The sequence below is a fragment of the Ictidomys tridecemlineatus genome, chromosome 8, assembly GCF_052094955.1.
Source record: "Ictidomys tridecemlineatus isolate mIctTri1 chromosome 8, mIctTri1.hap1, whole genome shotgun sequence".
Classification (NCBI taxonomy): domain Eukaryota; kingdom Metazoa; phylum Chordata; class Mammalia; order Rodentia; family Sciuridae; genus Ictidomys; species Ictidomys tridecemlineatus.
This window is the reverse complement of record NC_135484.1, coordinates 95,642,261-95,667,125: the sequence shown is the minus strand read 5'-3', so window position 1 is coordinate 95,667,125 and position 24,865 is coordinate 95,642,261. Positions and strand designations below refer to the sequence as shown.

The 24,865-nt window shown below is 34.6% G+C and overlaps 1 protein-coding gene across 13 annotated transcripts in view; it reads left to right on the top strand.

Moving 5' to 3' along the window:
- Positions 1-24,865, top strand: part of Znf451 (zinc finger protein 451) — a 101,592-nt gene that overhangs the window by 62,660 nt on the left and 14,067 nt on the right. For 3 of the 13 annotated variants that reach the window (XM_078019838.1, XM_078019835.1, XM_078019837.1), the window contains exons 10-15: positions 2,192-3,786; positions 5,970-6,110; positions 7,530-7,660; positions 8,553-8,739; positions 15,750-15,815; positions 22,986-23,037. In XM_078019838.1, the coding sequence (XP_077875964.1) occupies positions 2,192-3,786; positions 5,970-6,110; positions 7,530-7,660; positions 8,553-8,739; positions 15,750-15,815; positions 22,986-23,011 (2,146 nt within the window). In that variant the 3' untranslated portion in view covers positions 23,012-23,037. Of the gene's footprint in view, positions 1-2,191; positions 3,787-5,969; positions 6,111-7,529; positions 7,661-8,552; positions 8,740-15,749; positions 15,816-19,735; positions 23,038-23,669; positions 24,005-24,865 lie in introns of those variants that run through there. The other 10 variants (XM_078019834.1, XM_078019831.1, XM_078019833.1 and 7 more) reach the window with 6 other exon arrangements.

Sequence of the window (24,865 nt, the reverse complement as noted above, 5' to 3'; positions counted from 1 at the left end):
TATATATTTAACTTTATAAGAAATGATTAAATATTTTCCCAAAGTAGTTGTACCACTTTACATTTATACGAGCAAGATATGAAAGTTCTAATTTCATGCTTGCCAACATTTCCTTTCACCTATTCTTATGTTTCATTGTGATTTTAATTATCAAGTTTTTTTTTTTGATGAAAGATGTTGAGCACTAATTGCTTATGAAAAGTCTGTTGAAGGATTGTGCCTATTTTAAAAATAGGATTGTTTGATCTTTTAGTAGTGAGCTGGGGTTCTTCATATATACAAACTTTTGTCAAATTTCTGTTTAGATTATGGGACTTTCTAGAATTATATGTGTCATGGTTGGTACCCCAAAGGTTCATGTGCTGGAAGCATGGTCCCCCATTAATGGTATTGAGAAGTAGTAGAACCTAAGAAGTAAGTAGGTTATGAGTGCACCACCCTGAGAGGAGATTGATGCTTGTTTCATGGAGAAGGTGAGGTCTCATGGGACTGGATAAGTCACCCTGAGGGTGGATTGTTGTAAAGCAAGGCCTCTTCTACATGCAACTGCTGTCCTCTCTCACAGATAGATATTCCTGCCTTTGCTAGATGCAGAGGTCTTGAACTTCTCTGCTTCCAAAACTGTGGGTTAAGTAAATCCCTTTGTAATAAGGTACTCAGCTTCAAGTATTTTGTTATATATATATAAAGACAATTCAAATATTTTTTTAGTTGTAGATTGACATTTTTTAAAATTTATTTATCTTTATGTGGTGCTGAGGATTGAACTCAGTTCCTCACAGATGCAAGGCAAGCACTCTACCCCTGAGCTACAACCCCAGCCCTCAAATATTCTTGAGTATATTTTCCCAGTCTATTATTTGTATATTCATATTAATAATTATATCTTTTGAAGAACAGACTCTCTTAACCTCATTGAGTATAATTTGTGTTTGCCTGTTCTTGCTTCAAGAATATATTCTATTTCATTTTGGGGGTGTACTGGGGATTGAACTCAGGGACACTGAGCCATATCCCCAGCCCTATTTTGTATTTTATTTAGAGGCATGGTCTCACTGAGTTGCTTAGCACCTTGGGTTTTGTGAACCTGGCTTTGAATTCGCGATCCTCCTACCTCAGCCTCCAGAGCTGCTGGGATTATAGGCATATGCCACCACACCGACTTTTTAAAAAAATATTAACATTTAAAGGTATAGATTTCCCTCTAAGCACTGTGTTACCTGCATTCCATAGATTTTGATAAATTATGATTTCTTTTGCATTCAGTTAAAAATATTTTATTTTTTCTTAAATAATTAAAAATAGTTATTGTATGAGTTGGCAATTTCCACTTCTAGAGATACAGCCAAAAAAAATGAAAACATAGGTCCATGCAAATAATTTATGTTTGTTTGAAGCTGCATTATTAATGATTCTTTCAACTGACAAAGAAAATGTGGCATATCCATACAATGGAGCATCATTTGACTTTAAAAAGGAATGAAATACTGTGCATGTTACTACCTAAGGAACCTTGAAAACATGATAAATGATATAAGCCAGTCAGAAGAATCCACTTACTATATAATTTCATTCATATAACATTCCAGAATGGGGAAATTCACAGAAACGGAAAGTAGTTGCAACAGGGCTCAGTGATTGTTTTGGGGTTGGGAAGCATTAGGGTGAAAAGGCTAGTTACAGTGTGTGTAATTTCTTTTTGATGTGATGTAGTGTTCTCAAACTGTAATGATGGTTGTGCATATTTATTATTGAATTTTGCTCTTTAGGCAAGCATATTCCTGATGTAAAATTAATCAGGTAAATACAAGGTTATCTGCGGTCTTATGTTAGTGTTCCTCCAAATAGTTTAATTGCTTGGAGAGTCAATTTGTTTGTCTGATAAAGGTGATAAGGTCATGTATCAGTGCATTTGATTCTGACTTTAATTTTCTTGTGTTTACTTGAATATTTTTTAATCTTCTGATTCTAGTTTTAACTTTTTGTGTATGGGTTAGAAATAGACAAAATATAGATAATACTTAGGTACTTTGAGATGATACAGTATCATTAAATTTCTTGTATCCTTATTGAAAAATAGTATCAGTATTTATATGTTAGTTATTTAAAAATACCTGTCATAAAAAGCAAAAATGGTATATTTGGAAAATTCTTACAAAGGAATGTTTTGTTTCATTTTAATCCAATTTAGGGTTCGTTGTCGTAGTGCTGGACCTGTAGCTATAGCTGAGAAAAGCATTACTCAGGTTGCAGAAAAATTCATATTAAGAGGCTATTGTCCAAATTGCAACCAGGTCTTTATGGATGAAACCAGCACCCTAATTCACAAGCAGAATTCAGGACACAAAATCCGAGTCGCTAACTCAGTCCAAGAATCAGTCTTACTATATTGCCACAGTAGTGAAGGGAACAGACCTCCATCTGACTTGAATTTATTAGATCAACCACAGCTTTCATCACTTAAAAGAACTATGTCTATTAAAGAATCTAGCTCACAGGATTGCAGCATGATTCCAAAAAAGAAGATGAATTTAGAAGATAAAAGGCATGAAGGTGTGGTTTGTGTCCAGAAAGAAAGGTCAGTAATTAAAACCTGGTTTTGTGAATGCAATCAGCGATTCCCAAGTGAAGATGCAGTAGAAAAGCATGTTTTTTCAGCAAACACAATGTGTTACAAGTGTGTGGTCTGTGGAAAGGTGTGCGAAGATTCAGGGGTCATCCGTTTACACATGAGTCGTATTCATGGAGGGGCACATTTAAATAACTTTCTTTTTTGGTGTCGGACATGCAAAAAAGAGTTAATGAAGAAAGATACTATCATGGCACATGTGACTGAATATCATAATGGGCACAGATATTTTTATGAGATGGATGAGATACAAGATGAAACTTTACCATCATCCTCTTTGGTGAGTAATTTGGCTGCTAACAAACCTCCTTCAGCTATTACTATTGATCATATCCCAGCAAGTAGCCCTCCAAGAGGCAAATGGCAATGCCGAATTTGTGAAGATATGTTTGATTCCCAAGAATGTGTGAAAAAACACTGCTTGTCTTTGGCAAGTCACCAATTTCATAGATACAGCTGTGCCCATTGCAAAAAGACTTTTCATAAGATAGAAACCTTATACCGGCATTGCCAAGATGAACATAACAATGAAATAAAGATTAAATACTTCTGTGGACTTTGTGATCTTATCTTTAATGTGGAAGAAGCATTTCTGAGTCATTATAAGGAGCACCACAGCACAGATTATGTGTTTGTGTCAGAAAAAACTGAAACTTCAATTAAAACTGAGGAAGATTTTCCAGTTATAGAGACCGGTAACCTGTTAACCTGTGGTTGCCGTGAGAGTTACATCTGTAAAGTCAACAGAAAGGAAGATTATGGTAGATGTCTTCAAATCATGCTAGATAAAGGTAAACTATGGTTTCGCTGCAATTTGTGTTCAGCAACAGCACAGAATTTAGCCAGCATGAACACTCACATCCTTCAAGTACATGGAGAAGAAAAGAGGGATAAAGAGGAGCAGCAGTATGTAATCAAGTGTGGCATTTGCACCAAAACATTTCATAATCCTGAGAGTGCTCAGCAGCACTTCCATAGGAAACATGGCTTCTTACAGAAACCCAGCGTGGCTCATTTTGGATCTGAAAAAGGGAGCACATACAAGTTTACTGCCAGTGCCCCACGTACAGAGAAAAAACCAAAACAGGCAGTGAGTTGTCTAAAAAACTCAGACATCGAGAAAGGAGCTGAAAATGACCTAAGCTGGCAGAATATAGGTATGGCTTTACAATTCTGCACATTTCACATAGTAATATAAAAACTTGTATGCAGTGCATCCACCATTTTTGTGAAAGTTAAAGATTCAGTTTTGAAGTAAGAAACAGGATGATACATCATTCACTTAATTACTGCAGCATATATTTTTGGGAGATTTGTATTCCTACTACTCTCTTCATCCACTTTCTAAACTTAAGAGGGGGGAGAGTGTTGGCTTTAAATAATACATATTTGAGATCTCATTTCTTTTACAAAAGGCATGGGGATTTTCAGAAAAAGGAAGTTGACAGTTTTTCTGAAAGATTTGAAATTCTGACCCTTACTATCATTTAGATTTTTCAGTACCATTTATTTAGATTCATTAAAAAATAAAATAGATTAAATTATTTTTATTGTCTGGCCTGTTTGTTTAAGTATGAGAAATCTTAAAGGCAATTTCGGCATTTATATATTTTTGTTGCAGTTTATTTGAAAGTAAAGCTTTAACATGCAGCTAAAATAGCAATTAGAAGTAGAATTAAAAGTGGTAGAAACTAGAGATAAATTGAGATGAATCCCCTTGTTTATACATATTCTGAACTTTATTTCTTTCATATTATAGGATTCAGTAAGTAGTATAGTGATTTGATTTTGTTTAGAAGTTTAAGCGCCTGTTGTTTTAGAGTGTAATTTTAAGTCCGTAGCCTTTTAAACAAATATTAGTTCATGGTGAGTTATATAATGGATAGTGGAGACAATGAGAACATGTGAAAATTTTGGCTTATAAAATGTTTTTGTGAACCATTGCATTATTGTTTATTTGTTTATTTTTAGAAACAGAGTCTGTTTTGCTCAGGCTGATCAAACTTGTTGGGCTTAAGTGATCCTTCTACCTTAGCCTCCTGAGTAGCTGGGACTACAGGTGTGCACTACCACACCCAGCTATGAACCACTGAATTTTTATAGGCTTGCACACATAAAATCAACATTACCTTTTTTTATTATGACACGTTTTCAGTAAGAAAGAATTAAATCGTGTCCAGTTTAGTCAACTCTACTACTCTAGATAGTGAAAATAGTGGTCACACCATTTTATGTTTTTATGTTTGGCTTTTGCTTTTCTCAGTAATTTTGCATTAATCTATCTTTGATAAAAGATGACTAATATATAAATATAGAATTATTAAGAACTTGAAGATATAAAGTGGCTTGGAAATGGAAGGGGATGGTAGTAGTATATTTGAAGAAAACTATTAGGCAGAGTAAAAACTTCATTTTTAAGATAATTTAATATTTTAAAGTCTGCATTACTAATACTGGAAACAGGAAGTTCTTGTCAAGGTAAAAGTATGAAATAAGGGAAAGGAGAGAGAGAGAATGAGGGAGAATGGAAGGAGATGAAAGAATTTGAGAGAACCAAGAAAGATATATCTATGATTAAAGGTATTAATAGGCAACTACCACCTGTTTCTACCACTGCTTTATGGCAATTGGGTTGTTGGTTATCTTATTTCTGCTCTCTAGGGAATTTTCTATTCTTTCCTTTCCTTTTCTTTCCTCTTCTTTCTTTTGAACCTAGGGGTTCCTAGGTTCAAAAGAAACTAGCTACATCCCCAGCCCTTTTTATTTTTTATTTTAAAACAGGTTCTCACTAAGTTGCTGAGGCTGGTTGGAACTTGAAATCCTCCTGCCTCAACCTCCCAAGTCACTGGGATTACAAACATGTGGCACCATGCTTGGCTTTCTAGGGGATTTAATCTTAGAGCCAGGGGGCTCCTAATAAATCAGTCTAAATTAGGAAAAGAAGCAAATTCTAGTGGCAAGGACATTCTTGCCAGTCACCTTGAAATTTTATTTTGGTGGATGGTGTGAATTGTAAGTTCTTGGTTATATACTGTTGACACTTGATTTTCTAGTACATTGATTTGTTTAAAACTTTCTTTTATGAATGACTTAAATAATAATAAAATGACTTATTTTTTTAAATCAAAGAAAGATATTTATAAAATATATATAATCAAGTATTTAAGCATAAACCATTACCATGTATAAATTTGAATTACCTTAAAAGTTTTAGATAGATGAATTAATATATAAAATTAATTATTTTTCCTGTTAGGCCTGTAATATCTTTTAGACTGAGAAAATAGAATGTTTATAGCAGATTCTTACTAAATTTATGTTAATGTTTCTGTATTCTCAGAGGAAGAAGTTGAGCTTCCAGATTTGGATTACCTGCGAACCATGACTCATATAGTCTTTGTAGATTTTGATAATTGGTCAAACTTTTTTGGTCATCTACCAGGGCATCTTAACCAAGGAACATTTATTTGGGGCTTTCAAGGTATGATCAATAAGGAAAACATGTGAGATAACCTCTCTCCATAATGATTTCTTTTACGAAATTCCATAGAACCTTCTTGAACATGAGAATATAATTTGAATAGTGTTACTTTGCATTATGTTAACTTTGCTAGAATATTTTTCTTTTTACATGTCTTTATGGTAAACATTAGCTCTTTTTGGTGACCCAAAGTTTATAAATCTTTTTTGGGGGGGCGGGGGCGGCGGCTACTAGGGATTATACTAAAGGGCACTTGACCACTGAGCCACATCTCCAGCCTTATTTTGTATTTTATTTATTTATTTATGTATTTTAATGTTTTTTTAGTTATACATGGGCACGATATCTTTATTTTTTTTTATTTATTTTTATGTGGTGCTGAGGATTGAACCCAAGGTCTCACACGTGAGAGGCGAGTGCTTTACCGCTGAGCCACAACTCCAGCCCCTTATTTTGTATTTTATTTAAAGACAGGATCTCACTGAGTTTCTTAGAGCCTTGATAAGTTGCTGAGGCTGGCTTTGAATTTGCACTCCTTCTGCCTTAGCCTCCCAAGTTGCTGTGATTACAGGAGTGTACCACTGCGTCTGGCAATATACATCTTTTGATACAGAGTAAAAAAGATTTTATTCACCACCTATAATGTGCCAGACTCCACTGCTTGATACAAACATGGATACTGATTATTATTATGTTTTTAAAATACAAGGAAACAGACTGAGAAGTTTATTATTTTTTTAAAGTGATAACTAATAAAAAGCTGTAAGCTTTTGAGCTTCCGTCTCTTACCTATAGAATTAGTGTTATTTTCAACATGCCACAGCTGCCTCTTCAGTTCATCCTTCCTTTCTTAAGTATGTACCTTCATCTAAATCTCTTTATAAACCAAACCACGGACCAGACCTGAGGGAGATGATTTTGGGTTTGCAGAGCTTTTAGTATAGTGAGTATCTAATATAGTTTATATTTGAGAGGAAATGGCTTATATAGAGGATGATTAGGATTAAAGATAGAAATATACTGCCCTATATAAATTAGCCAGTATAAAGTTTTATTAGGTCTAGCTTTCCTGATTGCTCATCATTTCTGTCCACTGCTCATCTGTGTCATGTTTGTAAAAAACATTAATTTGCATTCATGTAGAATAATGCCTTCAAAGAATTTTCACACATATTACTTTAGATTTTATTTAACATCCCTGTGAATTTTCACACGAGTAGGCAGATCAGGGAATTTGGCCTACATTTCCAAGATTTTAAAGTAACAAGATGGTGATGCCTATACAAGACCTGCGTTCCCCACATTCTATCTAGTACTTTCTCTCTAGAAAAAAAAAAAAAAGTTTAGTGTTTCCCTTGATACAGTTTTTAGTCTTTTCCTCCTGTTTGACTGTCATTTTACCTTTTCTAAAATTATTAGGAGGAAACACGAACTGGAAGCCTCCACTCAACTGTAAGATCTATAATTACTTGAACAGAATTGGATGCTTCTTCCTTCATCCTCGCTGTAGTAAAAGAAAAGATGCTGCTGATTTTGCCATATGTATGCATGTGAGTCATTGTTTAATTCAAAATGTAATGTGAATCCAGGATCCACTTGAATTTTTTTCCCATTTGAACTGTATGTAATGTCAGTATAGATCATTCTTCAGTACTATATTTTTGAATGAAGCCTATGTCAGGTTCTACTTTTGACTACTCTGAGAGTAGAGGCCTGTGGCATGTTGTTTACTGCTATATCCCCCAATTCCCAGCAGACCCTCAACTATACACAGTAGATCTACCTTCATTATTTATGGAATGAGTGATTGAGATGATATTGTACTTTATTTATGCTAAGTTACTTCACATTTGTATTTCTGACATTCAGAGACACTGTTCACAGTCACTGTTGACTGAGATAGAATTTTCATTTACAACTGTCTCTGCCAGTTACCTAGAGAAACCACTGACCTAGGGCCCATTTTATAGTAAATTCTCTACTAGAAACTTTGTCACACTGATAATGTGAATGTATTCATGTTGATTTATTAATGTGAAGGTAAACCACAAGAGATTAAACCACAAGAGATTTCCTTTCCCTTCTATCCAGTGCCAAGATTGAATCATGCAAATTACCTTGCTTCCCTTTTCTCTATTATGGATTTATTTCTTATTTTCCCTATTATGGATTTATTTCTTATTTTCCCTTACATTGAGTGTGTAGTCCTTTGGTGTTACTGCTTTATGTGAATCCTCCTATTGGACTTCATTTTGGCTTTTTCTTTTACCTTGATCGTATAAATGATGGCATCTTATATTTGGTTAAATGTGGCATATTTCATTTATGAAGACGTAGGCTAGGAAATAAGCCTAGTGTGCTTTTTTAGATATGTGAAGTAGATGTAACTTGATTTGAAACTCATATTGATTCTTACAACCTATGCCATTTGTTCCAACATAGGCTGGCCGTCTAGATGAACAACTACCCAAGCAAATTCCTTTCACCATCCTCTCAGGAGATCAAGGTTTTCTGGAGCTAGAGAATCAATTTAAGAAGACTCAGAGGCCAGCTCATATACTAAACCCTCACCACTTAGAGGGAGATATGATGTGTGCCTTGTTAAATAGCATTTCTGATACCACCAAAGGTATGCAGCTGCAGTCACAGTGCAAACCACCCAAGAGGAGGAGACTTCACTGCTGAGAGAAACCAATAAACTGCTGTCCTCTAGTGAACTTTTGCCTGTTTATAAACCTTCATGTTGTCATACTTCTATCTTATTTATCTTTTCCCTATTTTCCCTTTAATCTTTAGTGTTTTAGAAGGACAATAATTCACAGTAATTTTCCATAGCCTTTATTAAAATCTAGTAGATAAAAAACCATACTCATGGGCTGGGGTTGTGGCTCAGTGGTAGAGCATTTGTCTAGCACATGTGAGGCCCTGGATTTGATCCTCAGCACCACATAATAAATAAAATTAAGGTATCGTATCCAACTACAACTAAAAAATAAATATAAAAAAATCTATATAAAATATATAGTTATAGGTTGAAATATTATAATTTTAGAAACTTCAGAATTCAGATCTTTGTTTCTGAAATTTCAGATTTAGCTTCAGTTATATCTATATATTTATTGTGGTGCTGGGGATTGAACCCAGGGCCTTGTGCATGCTGGGCAAGCATTCTACCAACTGAGCTGTATCCCCCAGTCCCTTTTTATTTTTTATTTTGAGACAAGGTCTTTAAATTACTATGAATGGGTCTCCAACTTGCAATCCTCCTGCCTCATCCTTTGAGTCACTGGGATTATAGCTACCATGCCTGTTGGTACATCCTATCTTATTGCTGTAACTCATTATTATGAAATTGAAAGGAATGCTAATGATAGCTAGTTTTACTTCTCATTATTTAAGGATTCAGAAGATTTGGTTCCCCACACACACACCTCCCCAGTACTGGGAATCAAACCCAGGGTCTTTTTAAAAATGTTAATTTTGAGACTGGGTTTGCTAATTTGGGTCATCTGGTCTCCAACTTCCATCCTCCTGCCTCAGGCTCCCAAGTGGCTGGGATTAAAGGCATGCACCATTACACCTGACCACATTCAATTTTTCATAATTTCTGAAATAAATATGGGAGAATGAAAACAATAAAATAATAATTTTTACTTCTCCTAATAGTTTGAATTCATAAATAAAATTTGAAGATATTAATGAATGATTAAATAACAAATAGTGGCTACTTTTTGGCATTTTGTTTTATGCCTTTAAATTTTCCAACTCTGCTTGCTTTTCAGTTATTTTTTTTTCTTTTAATATATTTGGAACCATATTTTAAATTGAAAGTCCATTCTGAAGAATCTTGCTCTCTTCACTAATAACAGTGGATCAATACACTTTTGCAAAATTGAGAATTGGTAATCTACTTGGCACAACTATACTCTTTATCAAAGTACTGATGCAAGGTTATAAAGGAAAATGACCTCTTACATATTTATGTTACATGTTAGTGCTGAATATTATCTTCCTGTTCTGTATTTTTCATTTTAATCCACTTTAAAAAAATTTTTTTAGTTGTTGATGAACCTTTATTTTATTTATTTATATTTAGTACTGAGAATCAAACCCAATGCCTCACATGTATTAGGCAAGCACTCTACCACTGAGCTACAATCCCAGCCCCTCCTCCACTCTTTATATATTGGTTTCCTTTTTATAAAAATTATTTTCTTCCATTCTTTTATCACCCTTTCCTTTATCCTCAACAACATAATATTCTATATTCTATAAAATACTTTTATAAATATTCTATAAAATACTTAAATTTTTACCTTTTCCACACTAGACCAACTTCCTTTTCCTTCTCTTATGCTGCTTTTTTGGGGAACATTTCTTTTTAAATTTATAATGTAAAACCTGTTATGAATTTCCCTCTATTTCTGTTCAACTTGAATGAGAGCTGTATATGAGAAGGCCTGCATGGATACATTAGGGTTGGAGGTAAAATATGGTTTATTAATATGCTCATTAAACCCTTCTGAATGTATTCTATTATATATATATATGTATACATATATGTATGTATATATATATATATGTGTGTACATATATATATATTGTAGTTGGGCACAATACCTTTATTTATTTTTATGTGGTGCTGAGAATCGAACCCAGGGCCTCACATGTACTAGGCGAGCGCTCCACCACTGAACCACAATCCCAGCCCTCTTTTTTTAATATTTTTTAGTTGTAGTTGAACACAATACCTTTATGTCACTTATTTATTTTTTCGTGGTGCTGAGGAACGAACCCAGGGTCTCGCATGTGTGAGGCGAGCGCTCTATTGCTGAGCCACCACCCCAGCCCCTCTTTTTTTTTTTTTTTTTTTTTAATATTTTTTAGTTACAGATGGACACAATACCTTTTTTTAAAAATTTATTTTTATATGGTGCTGAGGCTCGAACTCAGTGCCTCACACATGCTAGGCAAGTACTCTACCTCTGAGCTATAATCCCAGCCCACTCTATGTACTCTTTATCATTCATATGTAGTACTTATTTGAATATACTGCTTTTTGAAAACACATGTATACTTTATTCTGAATTTTTGTGAAATGCAGAGATTGTGCAATACATAAAGAAGGGCATGGGTTTTGAGTGCTAACTTTGCTACTTCCTAGCAGTGTGATTTCAGGCAAGTTACTTAATTTTTTCAGAATCTCATTGTTTGTATCTTTTTGGTTATAAGAATTGGTGATCTATGTAAAATGTCTAGCACAGCATATAAAGCATTCTATGGACTCAACAAATGGTAGCTCTTTGTATTAGTACTATCATAAAAAGAAAATAAGACTCCTCACCACTACATTTTATGTATGCATTTTTAGTTGTTGGTGGACACAATACCTTTATTTTTATGTGGTGCCAAGGATCGAACCACCTCACACATGCCAGGCGAGCATTCTATTACTGAGCCACAGCCACAGCTCACCCCAGCCACAGCCTTAACCACTACATTTTTAAAGTTATGAAAATAATTAAGTGCTTGATGAAGAAGTGTAGTATCTTTAAAACAGAAGATTTTACCTTTACCTAGATTTAAGGATCAAATGAATAATGCTTTCAAAACTCTAAAATTAAAAAAAAAGTTATATGAAAACAGTATATTCAAAGTTTAGTTATCTGAATCAATATCAAATTTTTTCTTTATTCCATCATTTTTCCTAGTAAATGGCTTTGTGAATGATAGAATAATAGTTTGTAATGGAGTGGTATTTAATATATATTTTGGTACTTTAAAAATCTTTCAGTGTCCACTAATGATTTTATTTATTTACATACTTATTTAGAGATGTGGTGTCTCACTATGATGTTCAGGCTGACCTTGGACCCTGGGGCTCAAGTGATTCTCTTGACCTCACCCATCCAGGTAGCTGGGACTACTGGTGTATTCCCCCATGCCTGGCTTCCCACTAGTTTTTTTCACTGGGTCTTTAGATAGTTTCAGTCACCACAAGAATGCCAGAATAACTCCTTGCATGTAGTTTAGCATTGGTGTTCTTGTCTTCAGATTTGACAGTTTGTTAAAGGTTTTGTGGTTTTGGGGTGGGATACTGAGATCTTTTTGAGAATCAGATGAAAGTTTTCTTATCCCCCAAATAAACAGCCTGTATGTACAGTATTACTTAAAATTTCAGGGGATTTGTGGTCTTAGCATTCCTGTTTACTAACCAACAAACAACTCTCATCTTTCAGGATATAGGGAGAAGTTGATGTTGTATGTAACAGTGAGAAGTTCTCTCATACTTACTATTACGCAGACAGTCTGGTGATTTTACATGTTTTTAAATTTTTCACTAGAGCATGAAGAAATGATACAAGTTTGTGTTTTTTATTCTGAGTTTTCAGAAAGTTAGACTGGATATTCCTGTGTAATCAGAAAGAATCTGAGGGATAGTGTCATGAGGATCAATGGTCATAAGATATCTTATACTTGGAGAGTTTAGTCTTTGCCTCCTTTCTGTTAATTGAAAAAATTTCAGGAGATACTTAGTAAAAATAGAAATATTTGGAGTAGCTTTTCCATATATTGAGTTCTAGTCATTTGACCCTAAGGCATTACTTTTTGTTGATAGGGAAGGGAAAGGTAGATAGTTTTACTATGGTATTTTTTTTTTTTTTTTTTTTTTTTAGGCTTCTGACTTGCTTACATCAAGTAAATCAGTATTAGATGAACCTTTAGAGAAAGTTCCAGGTTTGGTTGTGTCATGGGTTTTGCTATATTTTTTCTCTAAGCTCTCCAGTGTTCCAGTTACCAACATTTTGATTATAGCTATGATAAATAGTATAAATCCTTTTAAAGACATATATAAGTATCCAGTGGTCTGTCCTTAATTGACCCTTTGGTGGCCTTATCCTTCATCAGTTCTTTTATTTTTTTCAATTTTATTTTTTATTGCAGTCATTTGCACTTTCTTAAAACTTAGCAAATACATGGATCCTTTCTGGTAATCTTTATCAGAGGAGCCAGGTAGACTTTGCTTTAGACCTTTTACATTTTATTCACAAGTACATCTTCCTTCTAACTTAAGTCCCATGTTTTAGAGTTGGGGATGTAACCTGACATTTTAATATTCAGTTTTAAAGAGAAATGAACTAAACTTTATTGAGGATATATTATGTGCCAGCCAACATGCTAGCTCCTTTTATAGTTGTTTAAACATTTAAAGATATTTAAACACTTTTTTATTTTTAATTTTAATTTGTTATATATGACAACAGAATGCATTACAATTACACTTATAGATCACAATTTTTCGTATCTCTGGTTGTATACTTTAAACACATTTTAAGAGCTTCTTCCATGTGTTTTTAAATCCTCTTTGCATTTTGTGAGGTAGGATATGTTACATTACCCCATTTTATAGATGAGGAAATAGAGGTTCAGAGAGTTTAAATAACCTATATGTGGCCATGAAGTGCCTTTTATCAGTATTAACTGCTATAGGTAAAGCTTTCATTGACAGACTTGATTTCATGATGTAGAAATAGCCACCCAGTGTGAATTAGTGATACTTACCATGTCCTTAAAGAGTGAAGATAATGAGAGATGTTCTGCCATAGTCTTAACAACATTGCAGAATTAATATTAAGATATTAAACATGCTTTTTTAAAAATAACATTAAGGAACCTGATATTTTGGTGAGAAGATAAAATTATTTGGTTGTTGGGAGTTCTGATACTTTTAAAAGTAAACTAATTAAATGTCCAGCATAGGTCAAGGAAAACGATTAGCAGTGTTACTCTCATAATTAAACCAACATTTCTGTCTTTAGAGGCTGGGCAGGATATTGGCCAAGAACTTGAAGCACTAGAGTGAGCTATTTCATTAGTACAACATGCAGTTCTAAAAAATTCACTAGAAATCCCCTTCCATTATATCTTCCACCTTTACTCGCTGTAAATGTTTCAAAATAAGTAGAAGTTAGTATAGTCAGTATTTGCCCCGGGTAAGGAATTTGTTTGATGCAGGAGCAATTTTTTTTTTCTATTTTTAAAATTGGTTCATTATACTTGTACATAGTGATGGGAATTTTTATATTCATACATGTAAACAATATAACAGTATAATCTAGCTAATATCACAGGAGCACTGTTAATTAAAACTGTGGTGTTTTCTCCATACAGATGATTTTCTTTTTTTTTAATTTTTTTAAAATTTTTATTTATTTTTTAACTTTTTTTTATTGGTTGTTCACAACATTACAAAGCTGTTGACATATCATATTTCATACATTAGATTGAAGTGGGTTATGAACTCCCAATTTTACCCCAAATGCAGATTGCAGAATCACGTCGATTACACATCCACATTTTTACATAATGCCCTATTAGTAACTGTTGTGTTCTGCTACCTTTCCTATCCCCTACTATCCCCCCTCCCCTTCCCTCACATCTTCTCTCTCTACCCCATCTACTGTAATTCATTTCTCTCCTTGTTTATTTTCCCATTCCCCCTCACAACCTCTTATATGTAATTTTGTATAGCAATGAGGGTCTCCCTTCATTTCCATGCAATTTCCCTTTTCTCTCTTTCCTTCCCATCTCATGTTCATCTTTTCTTCCTGCTCTTCCTCCCTGCTCTGTTCTTAGTTGCTCTCATTAAATATCAAAGAAGACATTTGGTATTTGTTTTTTAGGGATTGGCTAGCTTCACTAAGCATAATCTGCTCTAGTGCCATCCATTTCCCTGCAAATTCCATGATTTTTGCCTTTTTTAGTGCTGTGTAATATTCCATGGTGTATAAATGCCACATTTTTTTTATCCATTCATCTATTGAAGGGCATCTGGGTTGGTTCCACAGTCTAGCTATTGTGAATTGTGCTGCTATGAACATCGATGTGGCAGTATCCCTGTAGCATGTTCTTCTAAGGTCTTCAGGGGATAGTCCAAGAAGGGCAATAGCAGGGTCAAATGGTGGTTCCATTCCCAGCTTTCCCAGGAATCTCCATACTGCTTTCCAAATTGGCCTCACCAATTTGCAGTCCCACCAGAAATGTACAAGTGTACCCTTTTCCCCACATCCTCGCCAGCACTTGTTGTCGTTTGACTTCATAGTGGCTGCCAATCTTACTGGAGTGAGATGGTATCTTAGGGTGGTTTTGATTTGCATTTCTATGACTGCTAGAGATGGTGAGCATTTTTTCATGTACTTGTTGATTGATTATATATCCTCCCCTGAGAAGTGTCTGTTCAGGTCCTTGGCCCATTTGTTGATTGGGTTATTTGTTATCTTATTGTCTAATTTTTTGAGTTCTTTGTATACTCTGGATATTAGGGATCTATCTGAAGTGTGAGGAGTAAAAATTTGTTCCCAGGATGTATTACCTCTCTTATTGTTTCTCTTGCTGAGAAAAAACTTTCATACAGATGTTTTTCAAAATACAAAAAAAACTTTGTCACCTTTTTTAATATTTTTTAGTAAGCATTAAAAAAATCAAACCCCTGGTTAAATGATATAATACTAATGAACTGAAACTAGTGAGCTTGGGTATGAAAGAAATCATTGAAAACAGTATTGTTTGAGAATATGTAATTTATGGTGCAATAACTTTTTCAGAAATACATTTGCATTTATTGATTCTATCTTACAGAATGTGACAGTGATGATAATGTGGGAGCAAAAGGTACTTCAGTTGAAGAATTCAGTTCCACAGAAGGTAATCTAATAAAATTAATCCTTATTTTCTGTTTTAAAAAATTCCTCCCTGTGTCAGCCCTTCACCTTCTCCACCCTTAAAACAACCAACAACAAAGTTTTCTCAGTTTAAGAGATTTCTTGCATTTTCTTACATATGATGATTTAAACTTAAAGGTAAACCTAGTTCTAAGACTAGAACAGGTATCAATCCATTATGGTTTTTGTGCCAAATATAGTATACCACCTGGCTTTATAAAGAAAGGCTCTTTCCTTCTATAAATTAGAGAAAGTTTTTGTGTTACTTGACATAAATTCCTGGCTGTACCACTATTTGTACCATATAACCGTTTTTTACTTTGGCCTTTCCATAATAAGCTGAATTTTTTAATAACCAGGGAGGAAATGAGATGATGCTTTTAGCTGCATTGAAGGAGTGGAAAGTATTATATTAGTGTCTTTGGCATTAAAATAGTAGAAGTCTTTATATAGATTCCAGTATACTAGTGTTTATGGTTGGAGATTTGAGGATGGGAATTTGGAGGCTAGAAAGTAAGGAAGGAAATGTGGCTTAACACACAAACCGATAGCCCAGTTGATTTGTTTTCTGTGCATTTATGTGCTCTCTCATTTAATGCAGTTAGTTTCACTAAGGGCATAGTAGAGCTTTGTGCTATTAGGATTCAGAAATTTGAGTATGGCAGTGAAATTGATTCATCCTTTTGATGAAGTAGAAAACTCTTATCTTTCTTAATAGCCAAAATTCATTGATTAAACAAAGTTGACAGAAAATGCACAATCTAATTGGAAACGGGGTGGGTTTTTTTGCCCAATTTTTTTTTTCCAACATGGGTTTTTCAAGGTTTAGCTCAATGCTTAGCAGCCACATAATAAGAAGTTAGATAAATAAAAGAACTTTTGTGAGCTTTAAACAAAATCTGCCAAGTAAGTTGTTTATCAGAGCCACTAAAAGATAAACACTGTTGAACATCTAAGTTCAGATTTTACATCCATGAATAATTCCAGGAAAATGCCAGTCAGAGTTAAAACTTAAGTAACGACGCTTTGGAAGCTTTACAGTTTTGAAGCTTTTACAGTTTTATGGGCTTCTGGCTTACCCAAGAACTCTGAGATGTGATGTGTATAACTGGATATGTATCAGAACGTATGCCATTCTATTATCTGTGCAATGCATTATGTGGTTTAGGGATTGAGATTTTTTTACGTTTTTATAATACTTTGGAAAAATAATTATCAAAGGATTCAAGAAAAGATCATTTGAACTTTTCATTAGTTGTTATTTGAGGTGGCAACATAGGACCTCATTCCAAGAAAATTAAAAGACACATATGTTTGAGCTTTCTTTTATTTTCTGATGCATCTGTATCGAATTAAGTGTGAGGAGTATGCAATGTTCCATGCAGGTTAAGGAATATGGTCTCCTATGCACTTTCCTTTAATAACCTTCTTTTTTTTACTCTTCTTTACCCAATAAGAAACAGCTCAAATGTCATCTCTTAGGTTGAACCACATAAAATTACCATTTTTGTGTCATCAGTGCCTGTTCTAGATTTTTGGTCTTTAAACAGAGCTAACCACTGCTTCTACTAGGCTCCCACAGTTAAGTACCAAATAGATTTAAAATATTTCTGTCTACATTTTTTATTTTTCACCGGGTTCCTCAAGGAATCAGAATCACATTTTATTTACTTTCCTCCAGTAGTACCTAGCATAGCGTTTAGTACTAAATTATTACTTGTTGAATAAATAAACATAAAACATGTTAGAGCCACCAGGACCCTTCTTCCTACAACTGATTAAGGAAAATTAATACAGGACAGTTTGGAAGAATATTGAGTGATTTGCTGACCCTGCACCATGGAACAAGTAATGTTCTTATCTGGAGCTGATAAGACAAGTCTCTTCTCTTCTGTCTCCTCCTAAGACAACATAGTGAGTGCTTAACAAATAGTAGCAAAAGGAAGGATAAATTTGCTTGTGGCTTTTGCCTTGTGGGGAGGGCTAACCTCCTCCATCATGATTTGTTTCTTCCTTTGTTGTTCTCGGTAAATCAATACAAAATTCTGATCACCCAGGCTAATAATAGCAGTCCCATATAATCTCTTTTGGTTATTAGATAAGGGAAGCCACATGGTGTGGTGATGAAGAGTACAGATATTGGATTCAGGCTGCCTAAGTTAAAATTGAGCTTTGCTGCTTATAAGTTGTGTAATATTGGGCAAGTCATTTAATGTCATACTTTCTTGTTTATTTATATTCTTTTTGTTCTTGTTTTTGTTGTTGAAAATTAGATATTCAATTATTGTCATTTGGCACCTCTGGAAATCATTTTTCCCTTTCCCCAGGGTTCACTGTTTTGGGTTGTTGGATGCTATAGATGTGCATCTAACTTCATTGTGCTTCATTTTCTTTATTTTAAAAATGGGAACACTAGCATACCTACCTTAATAAAATAATGTGGTAAACTTATACAGTGTATGTATAAGTTGTTGCTGCTGTTAGTGTGACCATAATTATCCTTATTACCACTGTTCACTTATCTTCATCCAAAGTTTGCTGTGGAGGTATGCCTACTCAAAACCCTGGGAAATAGGACAGCACTGTGTGAATTAAATGTCAGCAATTTAACTTACTTTTAGAGTTCTTTAAGTTAATATAGTCATCTACATTTTATTGATATAGCATAAATACTAAAACTACTTAATGTAGCCAATTTTTAAAGAACAAATAAAGAATAAGAGACCAGTGTTAATTTTTAAAATGTTTGCTCTTTAACAAACACTACTTTTAAAACTGCTCTTAACTTCTGAAAGTCAAAACATTCATTTCATATATTTTAAAAAACAGGCTTCTAAACATTAAGTAATTTAGCTTCCCATTCACAGCTTGAAAATGATTTGTTATAGGTCTTCTAGTTCTTATTACTGGTTTCTTTCTTAACCTGCCATGATTACAACTTCCATATAATGCAGTTAAGACAGAGGAAAAGGAGAGTAAGAGGAACATAGAACTAGCCACAGAATAAAAAGGGGAAAAGAGGCCAAACCAGATTTTACACAAAGTACTTTTTATTTCTGCTTGTGACTTCAGATTACTACTTTCTTTTGTTCTTTAATCTCAGTCTAAATGATTCCTTTTAGCATTTCTTGTATGACAGGTTTATTTAATGAATGAACTCTTTATTTCTTTAAATCTGGTTTCTTCTTCATTCTGAAGATAAGTTTTGGTAGATAAAGAATTCTTCATTAAACAGGTTATTTGGCTTTTATTTCAGTACTTTATGTTATCCACTGTCTTCTGGCTTCCATGGCTTTTGTTGAAAAATCAGCTATTAATCTTAACTGTGGATCTTTTATATGTGATGAGTTGCTACTTTTTCTCATCATGTTATCTTTGACTTTTGGCAATTTGACTGTAACATCTCAGTGTGAATCTCTTTGAGTTTATCCTTCTTGGAATTTATGGGCATCTTGGATGTGTTAATTCATATCTTTCATCAAATTTTGGATTTTTTTCAGCCATTATTTCAATAAATACTCTTTCTGTTCCTGTCTTGTTCTTGTTTTGAGACATGCATAATATGCATGTTAGTCTACTTGATGGTGTTCCCTTAGATTCTTTTTTCATTTTTGTTTCTTACACTGGATAATTTAAATCCTTCTGTCTTCAAATTTGTTGATTTATTCTTCTTAGTAGATCAGATCTGTTAAACTCATCAAAAGAATTTTTCATTTTAGTTATCGGTACTTTCAGCTGAGGAGCTGAGGACTTTTATTATAATTTCTGTTTTAGTGATACTATAATTTTGTTCATATGTTCATGTTTTCTTGTTTGTTTTTGTTCTTGTTTCATTGTTGAAAACTAGATAATTGAATATTATAACGTGTTACCTCTGGAAATCATGTTCTTTTTCTTTTCCAGGGTTTGCGGTTCTTGATCGTTGAATTCAGCAGTTTTCTTGATTGTTAAATTGAGCAGTTGTGCATTTTTTGCTTACTTTTCCATATTACTTTTGCAAAAACTGTATTCCTTGTATGCAATCACTGAAGTCTCTCTTCCTTTAGTTTGTGTTCAGCTAGTGTTTTCACAGATTTCTTTGAATGCCAGGGGCTCAAAACAAACAAAAACATACCACTCCTAATCTTTGCAGGTTGGCTCTGTGCTGGGGGCCCTCCTTTGCACATTTATTCAGACTCACATTAACTCTATAGACCGGGCAGTGATGAAAGTTAAGGGTCTTTTCGGGTGTTTTCTCAGCTTATATCTTGTCCTGGGCACATACTTGGCTTTCTAAATTGCTCAGTACACACAGCCACTTTTCAGTGCTTTATTTCCTAAAGAAATTCTCTTCCTGGGTTTTCCTTCAAGGCTTTAGGTAGTCTACCCATAATCTTTTGACCCAATTTCTGTGGGCCTTACATTTTAGATGAATGCTTTGAGCTTGTCCTTCAGCTAGCTCCCAGATAGATTAAAACAACAATTTGTGAGTAAGATTTTTGCTCTCTCTGGAACCAGGGACCAGGATCCCATACTGGGAATAGGCTGCTGTCTTCAAGACTACTGCCAAGTTGGGGAGGAAATAGTGGGGAAAAGGCAAAATACAGATACCAGAGGCTTTCCTGCTGTCTTTATGTTGTCATTTTTCTTTCTCTCCTTTTTAATTCAGCATTTGCTTGGTTGCTGCAAACCTTTGTTGTTTTCCAGAGTTTTGATAAAATTATTTCTGCCAGTGTTTCAGTGTATCCCTGAAGGTATGTGTATTTAGAGCTGACTACAGTCCCACTGTATTAAATTCACCTCAAGAGTGGTTTTTATTTCTTTCTTAAATGTTTCATAGAATTCACTGATGAACTATCTAGCCTGGATTTTTTTTTTTAATCTATCTGTAGATACACAGATTTTTCAGTTTTCATTTTATGTCACTTTGGAGTTTTGTGATTTTCAAGAAATGTGTACATTTTACCTAAATTTTCAAATGTCCCAATGTGAATGTGCTCAGAATAATATTTCATTGTAATATTTTTTTTAATATTGTAGATGTACAGTATGCCTTTATTTTTTTATGTGGTGCTCAGGATTAAACCCAGTACCTCACACATGCTAGGCAAGGGCTATGCCACTGAGCTACAGCCCTAGCCCTGTAATATATTTTTATTTCTGCTAAATTCAGACTTCAAACTGTTCCCCCAACAGCAAGCAACAGCTAAAATTGCTTATTTCGAAGTTTTGGGTTTCCAGCTGTTGATTTTCACTGGGGAATGAATCTTTTCTCATGTATGATGCATACTTACACTTCTGAAGTAAACCCAGTACTTGTAGATTTAGGGGAACCTTCTTTGTTGCTTTCTCATTTCTCTGGGATAAACCTCTTTTTTAAAAAAATATTTATTTAGTTAGTTGCATTGGACACAATACCTTTATTTTATTTACTTATTTTTATGTGGTGCTGAGTATCGAACCCAGGGCCTTGCACGGGCCAGGCGAGTGCTCTACTGCTGAGCCCCAGCCCCAGCCCTGGGATATACCTCTTATACCCCATCCCCACCCCCACACTTTCTAGCTTTTCTGTAGATGGACACCCTATCTTGATTACTCAAGCCACTAAGAGTTTGGCTTTCTAAATGAAGTCTGTTCATCTTACTGCATAAGGAATGGAAAGTACCCTAAGGCAAAACTGATAAAGCTATAAATTTAACCTTGTAATATTCATTTATTTTAAGGGTCAACATCTGTTTGTTTGCACCTGTTTTTCTTTCTTTTTTTCTTTGTTTCTTTATTACTCTACAGTGTCTTGAAGTAGTGTTTAGTTGTATCTGTGGGGACTGGTTGTGGTGGAGCAATGGTGGAGCACTTGCCTAGTACACAAAAGTTCCTGGGTTTAATGCCAAGTACAGGGAAAAATATCTTCGTGCATGCACACAGACACCACACACATGTGTGTATATAATCTTATCTGTGGGAGGATATTCCAATATAAGCTACTCTGCTGTTATTGGAAGTGAAACCATATAGTTGTTTTTTGTTTTTTATCCAATTTTAATTGGCAAGTTTAATTCATAAAAGCTCACTGTAGATACTGGTATGTTTGTATTTATTTTTTTTTTGCTACTTCAGTCTAAGCTTTCTCTTTTTTAAAAAATTGGTTAGCAAGTTTTTTTATGGTTACCTTCAAATTTTACCACGCCCCACACACCATAATTTAAAAACTAAACTATACCTGTATCTTGTCCACCTCTTGCAGTAAAAGGCCTTTAGAACACTTCAACTTTGGTCCTCTCCTCCTAACTTACATGTTGGTATTTTCTAGAACTTGATTCTGTGTGTGTGTGCATGTGTGATATAATGCACACACAAAATATACAAAATACTTTATAAGATATTTTAAAGTAGCTAACCACCTCTCTGGTTAAAAAGTAAATCACCTCCAATATTTTAGTTTCCTAAGGCTTCCTTAACAAATTACTACAAACTGAGTGGGTTCAAACAATAGAAATTTAATTTCTATCAGATTGGAAGCTAAATGTTTAAAATCAAGCTTTCAACAGGACTATGTACCCTCTTGTAGCTTTTGGCAATTTCTGACAATCCTAGGTATTTTTTTAGTTTATATATTTATCACTTCAGTATCTGCCTCCATTTTCATGTGGTCCTCTTCTCCCTGTATGTCTGCCTTTGCATGGTATTTTCCTCCTCTTATAAGGATAACAGTCTTACTAGACTAATCCTAGGGCTAAGACTATTAAAACTAACCCTAGGGCTGGGGGTATAGCTCAGTAGTATAATGCTTGCCTAGCATGTAGCAGGCTCTGGATGAGATCCCCAGCACTGCAGGGGGTGGGGGAAGACACCCAAATAACCTCGTCTTAATTATACTTGCAAAGACCTTATTTTCAAATCAGATTATTTTCTAGAAATAATGTCTAATTGCTATGTCAAATGTCTCCCCCAAAACTATTGAAATTTAATTGTCATTGTGATGGTATTAATAAGTAGAAAGTGGAACTAAAGAGGCGATTATGGTATGAGGCCTTCATAAATGAATTGATGTTATCTTGGGACTGGGTTTATTTAGAGTGGGTGGTTATAAAATCAAGTTCAGCCCTCTCTTGCTGTTTTGTGCACGTGCTTTCTTGCCCTTCTGTCTTCTGCCCTGGGATGATGCAACAAGAAGGCCCTCACCAGATGCAGGCCCCTTGACCCTGGACTTCTAAACCTCCAGAATTGTAAGAAATAATTTCTTTTCTTTATATTTACCCAGCCTCAGGTATTCTGGTATAGCAACACAAAAATGGGCTAAGACATGGGGGGTGGGTAGGACATATCTTTTACAGGGACACAATTCAGCCCTTAACACAGTTAGTACACTAGAAGGGTCCCCCTCATGTTCTCTTCTAGTTACTTTCCCTCTTCTCCTTTCCAAAGCTTAGTAACCACTATGTAACTTAAACACGATAGTAGTGCTTGATTTTTAACTTCATTTAGATGGAATTTTATGGACCATTACTGTCCAAATATGGTCCACTATGGTTGCCACCAGTCACATGGGTATTAAGCACTTGAAATGGAACTTGATTGAGATATTGAATTTAAATTTCATTTAATTTTAATTAATTTTTAAATATAAATAGCCACATAAGTTAGTGTCCATCATATTGAATATAAGTATAGGCTGTAGTATTCTGGGTCTGGTTTCCTTTAATCAACATTGATTTAGAGATTCATCTGTGTTTTGTTATGTAGCTTTGGTTTATTTCTTTTTTTTTTTGGTTTATTTCTAATACTTATGTAATAATCGATGTATATACTACAACCAGTTATTTATAGACTTTAAAAATTTTTTATTTGTTTTTTTTAGATATACATGACAGTAGAATATGTTTTGACATATTTTGCATACATGGAGTATAAACTTCCCATTCTCGTGATTGTGCATGATGTGGAGTGTGGGAGGCCATCCTCACACGTGATTTGAGTTACCTCCCTGGCTGGGTGAGAGGCGCTTAGACACAGCTGTGTTAAAAGCCTTCCCCACCCTTTCCCAGGTCCAAGGGCTTGTGTAGAGACGTGCCTGGCCACTGCCCTGAAGACCCAGTTATCATCCTTGACCTTGGGATGCTGCCCCCCTTACCCTTCATTGGATGGGATTTTCCCTGGAATTTTTTGTTCCCCAATAAAAGCTCACTCCCTGGCGTGCTCTCCCTCTCTCGCTAGTCTCTTCTGTAAACCTCACCACCGCATTAGGTGGCTGGAGGCGGGAGGTAGGAGAAGCCATCTCAGAGCTGGTGTTAAAGGTAATGAGAGTGTGTCTCTTTAATTCAAAACTCACTAGCAGTTTCTTATGAACCGAACCTTCTTTCATGAAGCCTGCGCTGGTCGCGTGGCAGAGTGGAGTTACACTGGTTGTGTGTTCACATATGAACATAGGAAAGTTATGTCCAATTCATTCCACTATTTTTCCTATTCCCATCTCCTTTCCCTTAATTTATACTTTGTGGCTAAGATAAGTAATTCAGCTGTGAACATTCCTGTTTTTTTCTTTCTTTTTATTTTGGCGGGGGTACTGGGGATTGAACCCAGAGGCTTTCTTCCACTAAGCTATATTTCTAGTCCTTTTTATTTTTTGAGATATTGACCCACTAGGTTACCTAGACTGGTTTCAGAACTCTGGGCTCAAGTGATCCTCATGCCTCAGCCTCCCAAGTATAATGGCTGTAATGGTACCTTTTGGTGGGCACAATTTTAATTCAGTGGAATTCACCATCATTTCCATAATGGTTTTTGAATTTTGTTTAATAAATCTTCATCTACACTGATCATAAACATACTGCCCTATATTTTCTTATAAAAGCTTTTTCATTTTGCCTCTCACAGATATATAGAATATGAGAAATATGTTTTTGTGTATTCCTTAAGATAGAGATAAAATTATTTTTCCTATATGACTTATCATTTGATCTACCACCATTTATTAAAAAGACCCTATTTCCCTTGTATGTTGTAGTATTATCTTTGCAATTAAAGTGTACATATAATCACGGGTCTGTTTCTGAA